The 12,384-nt window shown below is 25.0% G+C and overlaps 1 protein-coding gene across 2 annotated transcripts; it reads left to right on the top strand.

Annotated features, from left to right (window-relative positions):
* Positions 1-517: 517 nt before the first annotated feature.
* LOC112599679 (glutamine synthetase 2 cytoplasmic) lies at positions 518-11,896 on the top strand. Of its 2 annotated transcripts, none has more exons than XM_025346692.1 (8): positions 518-625; positions 6,753-6,946; positions 7,945-8,106; positions 9,310-9,455; positions 9,588-9,716; positions 10,738-10,937; positions 11,004-11,143; positions 11,555-11,896. In XM_025346692.1, the coding sequence occupies exons 2-8, from the start codon at positions 6,760-6,762 to the stop codon at positions 11,701-11,703; spliced, it is 1,113 nt and encodes a 370-aa protein (XP_025202477.1). In that variant the 5' UTR covers positions 518-625; positions 6,753-6,759; the 3' UTR covers positions 11,704-11,896. The 2 variants fall into 2 exon arrangements, with proteins under 2 accessions (XP_025202477.1, XP_025202478.1); XM_025346693.1 differs by lacking the exon at positions 518-625 and adding an exon at positions 6,071-6,156.
* The last annotated feature ends 488 nt before the right edge of the window (positions 11,897-12,384 follow it).

The raw sequence follows: 12,384 nt of genomic DNA, 5'->3' as shown, positions 1-12,384 counted from the left end.
AAAAAAAAATGTTTAAAAAAATTGTTTTATATCGTAATTAGAACAACATAAAGATTAGGACTTGGGTATTTTTTTTTTTAATTTTAATAATTAATAATGTAATAAAAATAAAAAACAGAACATTACCAAAATGTCTTACTATTTTTTTTTTTTTTTTTTTTTTGAAAATTATATCACTTTTTCCATAAAATACTTTCTAAAATCAAAAATAATTAACAATGGGTGAAAATGTGAAAAAATAGTTTGTTTAGTTTTTATTTAATAACATTTTTAGAATAAGTTTAAATAGGTTTAACATTTTCAAATATCTAAAATAAGTTGAAATAACCGCTATTTAATTTGAAAATATTAAAATATACTATATTAATGTATTATAGTTTTTGAATTATTGTAGTAAGTAAAATAAATATAGCACATAATAAAAATATTGTATTTTTGTTCATTCCCAATTTATTCCACGTATTGTATATTGTATGACATTAATGCGCGCTTCTACGCCTGCACTTTTGTTTTATAAATGAAATGTTTAATCTACAAGTGGTTCTTCTCTTGGTAGGACACGAACTAGCAACTACCTGACAGTCGGCGTTTTCACGTTCACAGTTACACATCAACACAACACATCGTGAGTACTGAAAATCATAACTAGATATTTTGTAAAATAATTGTTACTCTTTTACTTAATCAATCTGTATTTATAAATTTAAAAAAATCATAAAATTGTTTTAGTATTCTTCTATAAAAATCAAATAGTATGATATTATAATATACATTATTATAGTTTTAAAATAATTATATTTTCAATATTTTAAACTTTGTAAATTTAAACCTAAATACTATAGAGAAAATTTTTCAAACATATTAATACTAAAATAATGTGAAAATCAACTATGATTATTTGTCTTTAGTTTTTCATCGTATGATTATAAAAATTATAAATAGAATTATATTGTTTTGGCATTGAACCAGGGATTATTTTGTACATAGTCACTCACAACTCACTTATTTTGTATTCATCATTTGAAGCCAAATCAGTTCAAGAACATATTTTTTCTTTTTTCTTTTTTCTTTCTTTGTCTTGTAGAAAAAAACGAACACATGGTCATGCTCTTAAATTAAATAGTAAATACGAAGTTCAAATCATAAAATTTAAAATCACGTAATCATTTATATAGAAAATTATATTTGAAGTATATTATAATTATGTATGAAAAAATCTAACATAATAATTAATGTGTATTAATGGTTTTATTGAAATAGATAATCAAATATTAAATTAATCCGAAAAAATGGTTTCTTTTTAAATTATTACGGTTTTTTTTTTTGAGTTAATGTATATTTTCGCTGAAAAAATACCCAAATAAAAAATTAATAAGTACGTAGTATTTATAATGTGTAGTATAGCAGTTAAAAAATATTAAAATTTATACCTGTTGTATAATTCGTATGATTAATTATTGAACTTATGTACAAATAAATAATAGGCATGTATTCAAGTTGATAGTTTCTATGTATATATATTTATAATACAATCAAGACATCACCTAAATATTCACGAGTCATGACTGTAAACACAATAATTAAGTTGTAATCAAATGATTTTATGCTTCAATACTATGCACGATTCTAAAATAAAGTTACGATATAATATTTCGCAAAAAAAAAACAAAAATTTTAGTCATCTAATCTAATAAAATATAAACTTTAACATAAAACCTATTATTAGTTATTCGTAATATAAATTGAAAATACATCAGCTAAATAATTTCGAGAATATTTATATAATTTAGTCAGTTAAAATTAAATAAAAACATCAAACGTAATTATATACAGTCATTGGACTATAACAATAGTATAATTTAATAGCTACTGATCGATAATATTAATGATTTATAGTTAAAACAAAAAATAGATTCATTATATTTGTAGGTGATAAAAAAATCAAATATTATCTCTATTAGTATTAATAACTTATAGATATAATAAGTTTTAATATTAATTATAATTTGTACAGTGTGTACCTATAATGGTTTAAGTTTGTAAAATTTACAAGCCTTAATAACAACTTTTTATGATTGTGCTGTTAACATATTATGATGTATGATGTTCTAAACGAAAGTTTTTGCGCTTGTTATTCACATAACGTTAACAGGTAATTTGAGGGCAAGACGAAAAATCTATATTCTGGTTGCCATGGGAAACCGATTTTCACTATAAAGTATACATAACCAAGTAGTTTAAAATCGTACAAAAACATATTTTATAATAGACACTCATATCACTGTCAGTTTCTTATAAATTATAGTTTGATATCCATTGGTCATTTGATAATTATTATTTTTAATTGATATTAAATTTCTAGTATACTATTATATCATTTTCAAAAAATAATTAGTTTGTTTAGTGCAATTCGTAGAGTTTAAATTACTCAAGAATGGATTACTTTGAAACTTTACAGCTTATTTATTCTCAGATTTGATAATCAAATATATTCAATTATAGATTGAAAAAAATAAATACTATTTAATATAAATAAATACATTCACGAATGCACAATAAATCATTTTTAATTTTTTCGTAAAATTTAAGATTTTACATGTACTGGTATTCCAATATGTCTAATTTATAGTAGGTAGGTATTGATCATAAATCAATGTTTGTCTTATTATTTTCTTACGCTTTTGTGAATAATAAAATTTATTTTAAAATATTAGTCATACAGCACGTAGCTCGTTTAAAAAAAGAAATTGAATACTTTGTATTTAAGAATTCGCAATTTTTGAAATTTTGAAATTTATCGTTAAAAAAATAAAGTAACTTTATAATAAGCTATTATAGCACACTCATTTGTTAAATACATTGGAAATTATAAAACTATATCATATTTCTAATTACACATTTATCACGCAGTTTTATTCTGTAACGATATATGTTTAAATTTTTACATACATATAAATATATAAAAAAAAAATCACAAACTATGATACCTACTAATTATTATATAATATTTTAAATTCTCTGAACTTTGATACCAGATAACTAATTATTCATTATTTATATTTTTAGTTTAGATGTATAATTACAATGTTTAAGTTCCAATAATTATGGCGCATTTATTATTTATACTATATTAATAATATAATAAACAATTGAATAAACTTCAAATTTTGAATGACAATTTTGTTTTCGTATTACCTACTTACTGTTTTATATCACAGGTAGTTGGTGCTTAAAATTAAAATGTTAAGCAATTTAAAAACTTATAAGTACGAATTTAGGTACTTAATCCATATTCATTCATTTTATTTCATTTCATTTATTGTCACCATTAAAATTAACTCAACTCAACATCATGTACATTATTATAATAATGACTAATAATAAAGTTATCATTTTACGTCTATAGAAAAGTATATTCGGTGATAACTGATAGGTACCTAACTTATTACATTGATTAGACATTTCGTTACTTTACTTTGTCATTAATTTTGTACCTATTACAATTTACATTGTGTTGTGTAATCAGAACTTATAAGTCATAACATTACAAATGTATAAAAAATTATAAAATGACGGCAATTTTAACTACAGTAGCTGGGATATCAAATGTTCCCTGTGTAATTCGAATCTTTATTGGACAGCGATATTATATTGTTTAGAATTATATATTTTTTAATCTAAAGCATGTTCTGTGTAATATGATGTATTACTGTTTGAAATGTACTTTTATAAGTGACGTCCTTATGATAAATATTATAGCGTGGTATGTAAACACATTTATGAACAAATTGACAATATTGTCTAACCTCTGAAATCAATACAATAATATACAGTTTTATATTATTATATCATATAAAAAACTTACATATGGGTATATATGATAATGACTTTATAATTTAAGTATGTCATATTTATAGAATTTTAATGTAATCAACAACGATTCAGTACCAAAACATTTAATTATTTTTGTAAAACAGTTATATTTAGTGGTTAAATAAGACTCATATTTTTTTTTTAGACAAATTTCGTCATCTACCTCTTCAAATTTTTCTAAATGACATACAATAAGTTATTTAATCTCTAGGTATGTAAATATTTAGTACATTTTTGCGTTAATTTGCTGTTTTTTTTTTCTCGATCAACTTCTACCTTACACTGTTATAGATATTATAATTTATAAGACAGAATCCTCTCAAAAATTTTATGTTTGATACGAATTTGTTTTCATAACAATATATTTATTCATTTGCAGTGATAAATTTTAAAATAAACTGCAAAAAATATCAAATGTTAAACCTAGAAATTTATATCATAGTTTTACAATAAGGCTATTACATATTGATATTGTGTTATGTTATATACAGTGTGTATGTTATGTATGAAATATCAAAAATAGACCAGATTAGATAAATATTAAATACAATATTATTCAGTCCGATATCTTTTATTAATTTAATATAATATTAGTGTACTGGTATATCTACATTTAAATTATTATATAATAAAATAAACAACATTTTTGTTATGATAGAATTTATTTTATAGAATGTCATATAGGTTATTATTGATGTATCAAAGTTAAATATGACATGTTGTACTTTTTATTAAAGTATAAGAACCTACATCAATTAAGAACATACCAACAATCATCATTTTATTTTAAACTATGAAAATGTCTTACATTTTCGGTATGCATTTAGAGCTAAAACAATTAGACATATACAGTATAATTTAATTAATCTATAACTTTATCATAACATGGATTAATATTTCTTATAAAATTGGTTTCGTTCATAATTAAAATCATATATTGTTATCTTATCAAACTTTTTTCTGTTTAATTAAGCAATAATCAGAAACAGCATTGAAAAATGTTTAAAAATAATTAAATGCATAAATTATTTTTAATAAACTTTAATAAGAATCAAAGATATCGGTAATTTCTTTTGATGTGTTTTAAAATTAAAATAATATAAGATGTGTGTACACATATTTTTTGTTAATCATTAAGATATGAATTTTTGGTATGTTGGAAAAATGATGTGTTGATATTTATTGTAGTAATAATATTATGTATCATATATTTAATTTACGTATTTTAAATTTTTAACATGTATTGTCTAATTGCAGTTTTTACTTTACACCTTTAGGCTTTTCTTTTGCTCGTTACTAGTTTAACTGGTATTTTTATTTTTTTTTTTTAGTTTTTACTGTCACTAAAAAAAAAACCGGTTTTAAAATGCATAAACATGATGATATAACAATCCTGATAATAGCTCACCATTCAATAGTATGTAGTAGGTAGTAAAAGTAATAAATATACACACCGCCTATACTTAGTATTTACTAGAATAGCAAATAAACTAAAATAATAAAAAACACTCAAAATATATACCATAACGTATGATTATGCGGTGGAGTCGGGCTTTCGTAATTTAATTCAAAATTATAAAATTTTACACGGGTATAAACAAATTAGAGACTATCAGGAGAAAGTGTTTTCTGTTCAACAACAATTTAGCCTAATAAGTTTCAACTAATTCGTTTATGAATTAAACAACGATATAATGATATATTATATTGTTATAAAATTATAAATAACCAGGTACCTATGCATTTACCGGATGTTTTTGACATTTCTTCTAATGGTTTGTAAACACTACGTCATCGTTACGCGTTTATCATCGGGAGCAATTATTATTATTATTGTAGATGAAAAAACAATCACGCGCATATTATATGTGTATATTTAGTAAAACAGAGTACGACATTATAAGCAATTCCGCCCCAGTCACTTTTGGTCGGCTTTAGACTTCGTATAGAAATGCGCCCCAATCAATAACTGGCGCCACTATAGTATCTCTCCTCGTGCTCCAGTTCTACACGGTCCCGAATGAAAACCGTCCAAATTTTTGTTTCTTAAATGCGAAATAGTATTTCGTGCGTTTTGATTTGTGAAAAACCTACTTTCGTTGTCGCAGAGAGGGTAAATTATATATTATAATATAATAGCACGCGCGTTATATTTTTACAGTCAATTTCAATCGTTCAACGCACAATTATATTGCTTTTATACATACCTACCTAAACTTGTAGCGAAGGTACCGACACAAAAAAACAACTCATTTTAAATAACCACTTATTGACGTAATTAAGGTGAGTAAACATAAGTGTAATCACTGACGTATTTTAATATATATATTGTCTTAAATACATAATATCATAATCCGTTTATTTATCGTCGGATTACTTACGTATACATTACATTTTTTGTTTTGATAATCACACAAACACGTTTCTAGGTCATCTGCGGTTTCTGCGTACATATGTATTTAATACGGTTAGGCAGGTAGTTATGTAAGTGTAATGTTAACAATGAATTAAACATATGTCATGCAATCGTAGTTTGATATATATACCTACATACGCTGCCCATATAACTTACAAGAATATTATTAAATATATATATATATTAGAATTATATGCAAAAGCATAACACTGTACGTCAATGTCATAATCGAAGGAATAATTTTTTGTAGGTGCGCCAAAATAAAATCATTGTACAATTATAATTATTATTAAAACAAAGAAAAATAATTTTCTTGAAATTTATCTTTTAAAATATGCTTTATGTTTTTACAACAATTTTTTAAATAAACATCGTAATTTTATTAAAATAATCCTCGATATACTTATTCAGTCGGAGTATAATGGCTTAGTAACTAATAAATAATAACGAATGTGTTTTACAGTTCAACCATGCCGGGAAACGGATTATTGGAAACTTCTCCCAACTATGTTATCAACAAAGCGGTTGCAACTAGATTTCAACAGTTGCCCCAACCCAAGGATAAAGTACAAGTTATGTATGTTTGGATCGACGGTACTGGACAAGATCTTAGAGCCAAGTCTAGAACAATAGACTTTATTCCTACAAAACCCGAAGGTATGTCCTCAATTTGTTGTTAATCTAATTTAAAATATAATTACCTATATATACATAGGTCGTTTCATATAAACATTATAAATTAAAATGTTGTGAAAAAAAAAACAATTCATAAATTAATCTAAACTACCTACATTTGAATCAATCTCGTGGAAACAACTAACTATATGTTTTTTAGGTCACTATTTTATTAGGTGGGTTGGCGGAATTAGGATATCCTATTGCAACATATACAATTTGTTTTTTTTCCCTGATGTTCTCTGTGAGAATATACTAACACAATTATTACAACAAATTGACGTCGTTTATAACCTATTATGAGTAATTCATAGTCAAGGACTAAATGGTTTGTTCTAACCTTGATTGTAATTCGCAAACAAAATAAGACAAATGAAAAATAGCTGTCAACATGAAATATTAAAGTGTAAAAATGAAACTTATATCTCATCGATTAATCATGATTAAATTATTGCTTTAGAATTGAAAAAATGAATATTAATTGTGGTCTAAACACGCAATCGGATAGTCGTATCATAATACTAATAATAATATAAAACATAAATATTCCATCAATCAACATATCTTCTAAATATAGGTACATACTTCTTTAGTCCTTTGAAATAAATATACACAATTAATATATTTTTTTACCGTGATTGAAATATTATTTTTATTTATCAGTATTGTAATGACTAATGAGAATAGAAAATATCTATAGAAGAAAAAAAACCGACTTTCTTGTAGTTCTTATTAAAAATTATTATTAAAAACCATTCAATCAGTATAGGTAAACACTGTTTAACAATTTATGCTTAAATTATTATGTATTTTAGTAAGGTGAGTTATTAGTTATATAATACTAAAAAAAAAAAAAATTAAATAATATTTTACCAAAATAAATTGATCAATTAAAATAATGGCTCACCTATTCAATAATTTAAGCATATTCTATTACTTCGATTTAAACATAATATTTGACGTTTTCTATTTTATTACAGAACTCCCAATATGGAATTACGATGGAAGCTCTACGTACCAATCTCAAGGAGAAAACTCAGATACATTTTTATATCCAGTGGCCATTTTTAATGACCCGTTCAGGTTGGCACCGAACAAACTTGTTATGTGCGAAACGTACAAACACGATCACACTCCAACTGGTAAAATATAAGTTATGAATTATTAATAATTATGATTGACACTCGTAAGATCAATGGCCGATTCCAAACTTGTCTCTCGGAAACAAAGAAAAATATGTAGAAAACTAAATTTTACTTACAATTGAATCGGTCCCTTTTATTTTTATGAGAGATTTAATAAAATATACAAATCGATTACCACGTATCCAAGTATCTATCGCTTGGTGAACGAATATTGGTATTAAAAATATCACATCGACTGAAAACAGTACAATACGTACGCAGAGTGACTCACCGAGCATGATCACACCTATTTTTTCGTCTAATAATTAACATATTCGATTTCTGATTTTTAAAATTTTTAAATTTGCTTACTTAAAGACTTCCTTTACTTTAAACTTCTATAGATTTGTTTTACTACTTAAGGAATGTTGTGTGGCAATATGAATTTCTATTCGAACAGTTTTCCTGTTTGTTTCAACTTTGATGTATCTAATTCAAAATTTGAACAATTAATTTCACGGTTATTAAAATGTTTATATTAAGAGAACGTCATATCCGCATATATATGTTTTCTCTGCAGTCTAACCTACATCATAGCAAATTTTCATTCAGCAGGATCCATTTTAAGTTGTTAGCTTTAATATTAGATTCAATTTACCTATTATCAAAATTAAATGTAATAATATTATTTAGGGCATTTTGAAGTCTTTTATTGATATTTTTATTTTAAAGTATACAATAAAAATATCAATAAAAAGAATTTAAGGAAAAAAGTCCTTAAAAATAGTTTTATAAAATAAATGTAATATCGAATCTAGTATTTATTATACTTGAAACTTTTATAAATTGTAAAATATAATAATTAATTAAGTTAAATAACTTAATTTAATAACTTAATTCGTTCGAATTTTGATTTAAAAATCAACATTTTCAAAAAAAAAAAAAAAATGATTTGCTAAATAGTTTACTGTTTAAAAAAAGTGTTGTTATTTGAACATCAGAAGTTCATATCTCCATAGAACACTACTTAAGAAATACAAATATCTAAAGAATTTAAAAATATGATTTTACACTTAATATTTGAAAAACTATGAAATCAGATTTTAAATAATTACATTATTAAAGATAAAAAGGTGGAGGGGTGAACATGTCTGGAGAATTACACTGCAGCGTGTAAATAATATGAAATGTTATTATATTTTTATTTATTATTATTTATAGGTACAAATCACCGTAAATCCGCTTTGGAAGCCATGACTAAAGCTGCCGACCAAAAACCGTGGTTTGGTATCGAACAAGAATACACTTTACTCGACACTGACGGCAAACCATTCGGATGGCCAAAGACTGGATTCCCAGGTCCCCAGGTACGTTTCGCGTATACATGTCACGAATCACGATGAGATGTACTCACCATACTTACAGTACATTGTAAAACGGTCACTTCGCGACCCGATGGTAAAAACTGAAATTAAATTGCCAGCATTTTTTCTGTACAGGGACCGTACTATTGCGGTGTTGGCGCTGATAAAGTGTACGGACGTGACATTGTGGAGGCTCATTATCGTGCATGTCTGTACGCCGGAATCAACATATCTGGAGAGAACGCCGAAGTTATGCCAGCTCAGGTACCTATATACATGTGTATTAATATACATTAACGAGCGCGTTCGCCAACTCAAAAATATCAAATTTGCATATTTTTTATTGCCTACCATTTTGACGTTGTGTATATTATACACGTAGGTATAACATAAAATATATGCATATGTCTACAGCGGTAAACGTACCTATATTATTCAAATTGTGTTAACTTGAAATTATTTGAAAAAAATCAAGGTATCGACTTTATCGTAAAAACTAGTTTCACCATCAAAAGTAGTTGTTTACAACCATTAATTTTATCGTTAAAATTTGAATTGAATTTTAAATTATTTTCTTTCAAAAGTATCAAACTTCTTTTACATTAAATATTTCATATAAATTATATTTACATACAAGTGTGTGCGTGCTCAAACCATTATGAAATATATAATATCTTACACTTGTGACCTTACAGGACTATTCTTCTAACAGTTGACAGACATTATTATTAAAAAGTATAAAGGTTTTTGAAAAATTTATTTTTACGTATAATTTTAATTCTTTATAAAATAAAATATTTGAAAGAAAAACATGATATTTTCCTTAACTCAACTTCAAATACCTATTAGTAATTAATAATTATACTCTTTATAAATTCTGTTTTTAAATATTAAAATTTTCAAATACATTTTTTGATTTAGAATTGTTTGTTGTCGTGAAAAAAATTAAAATGATAATATTGATAAAAATAATTTGATAAATGATTTTTCAAAAATATTGTTTTGTTATAAATTAAAATTGTAATATTTATCGCTTTATAATGAGAGCTCACTGTTTAATAAATAACCTAAATGAATAATAAAACTTTATATTACACACAATTATTTTCATCTACGATTTATGAATATAAATTATCATTAATTGCTGTTATTTTACTATCATCTCAGTATTAAAAAGTGAATTTTAAACAAAACTAAATAATCGTAACAGCTACTAATACTACTACTACTACTAGCTGCCTTTATATATTTTATACAAGACAACTAAACAAATCATTTATTTTAGTGGGAATTCCAAGTTGGACCATGTGAAGGTATTAGCATTGGTGATCATTTATGGATGGCTCGTTTCTTATTACACCGTGTTGCCGAAGAGTTTGGCATTGTGGTAACACTTGATCCAAAACCAGTACCTGGAGATTGGAATGGTGCTGGTGCCCATTGTAATTTCTCAACTCAAGCTATGAGAGAAAACAATGGAATAATGTAAGTCGTAATAAATGTTCAAGTTTTTTTTTAAATTTTCATTTAAATGGTTAATAATTGTTTCAGTGAAATTGAAAAGGCTATTGACAAGATGTCTAAACAACATATGAGACATATTAAGGCGTACGATCCCAATGAAGGCAAAGATAACGAACGTCGTTTGACTGGAAAACACGAAACTTCTTCCATTCACGATTTCTCTGCCGGTTAGTATCTTCTATATTGTCTTTTACCTACTAAAGTCAAAACATTTTTAAATTATTTTTAAAAAATCCTACAATTTAACAATTTGTTCATATAATCTTGTAAAAGAAACAACAAAAAAGTATTTATATGCTTTAAATACGTGTTTACAAAAAACCAGTGAATAAAACTATACTCTATCATTTAATTTAAAATTAAATTAAAATATACCTATATGATTGATGTGAAGTTTTATTTTAAAAGTTCCTTTTTTGTTTTTAAGTATAATAAATAAAACTTAAGTTTTTTTAAATTATATAACTTGCATAAACACTTAACAAGAATTTAAATAATGACATTTCTTAAAATAAAAGTTCAAAAAAAAAAAATTTACAAGATCAGATTAAAAAAATAAATATTTGTTGTTGTTCTAGGTGTGGCTAACCGTGGTGCCAGTATTCGTATTCCTCGTGGTTGTGCCGAAGATAAGAAGGGCTACTTAGAAGATCGTAGACCAGCGTCCAACTGTGACCCATACAGAGTGACCGAGGTCATTGTACGCACTGTATGCCTAAACGAATAAAGAAAATATTATGGAAATAGCCTATACCCTACAAGATATAAACACACACACACACACACACATATATATATATATCCCCCAGTTTTTAAAAACATTATCTCATAGTCATATTGATTTACAACTATTGTTAGGCGCTACGTTATTATATTACAATTTTTAATTTTTAATTCAAGACCAAAAACAATATTGCATTTTTATTAAATGTCACGAAAAGACATGTTGATTTTTTTACATATTTTATTATTTATTTGTATCAACGACCAGTATATTAAAATATGGGTTTGTTATCGTGTATATCCACTGTTATTTTTGAGCAAATTAATTTTACAAATTTAATTTATTTTTGGGGAAAAGCATTTGTGAAAAATTATATTTTTGTTAATTTAAAATTATGAAATGTTTAAACAAAATATAACTTGAATTATTTGTTTCACTAATTAGTAAACATTATTTTATTATATTCCTATAAGATTAATGAAATCATTATACAGTATCCATATGATGGGTACCTACCTACTTACCACAAATCTATACGTTTATATCGACTTATACTAAAAACAACGGTTTCATTTGATAAATGGTTCCGGCATGCTGGACAATCCTGCTTAAATAATATAAAAAATCAAAGAAAGTATTTAAAAATCTCAAAAATTTAAATTAATGTAATAATAAAGAGTGAAA

Source organism: Melanaphis sacchari, unplaced genomic scaffold (assembly GCF_002803265.2).
Source record: "Melanaphis sacchari strain LSU unplaced genomic scaffold, SCAv2.0 Contig54_pilon_pilon, whole genome shotgun sequence".
Classification (NCBI taxonomy): Eukaryota; Metazoa; Arthropoda; class Insecta; order Hemiptera; family Aphididae; genus Melanaphis; species Melanaphis sacchari.
The sequence above is the reverse complement of the archived record's forward strand: the minus strand, read 5'-3'. Positions and strand labels throughout refer to the sequence as shown.

What these genes read in the sequence shown, in the direction of transcription:
- LOC112599679 (XM_025346692.1), top strand. Translation starts at nt 6,760, where the DNA reads ATGCCGGGAAACGGATTATTGGAAACTTCTCCCAACTATGTTATCAAC. An exon ending in ACACGATCACACTCCAACTG is followed by an intron (nt 8,107 to 9,309) that starts GTAAAATATAAG and finishes TATTATTTATAG; the next exon opens with GTACAAATCACCGTAAATCC. An exon ending in CTGGATTCCCAGGTCCCCAG is followed by an intron (nt 9,456 to 9,587) that starts GTACGTTTCGCG and finishes TTTTCTGTACAG; the next exon opens with GGACCGTACTATTGCGGTGT.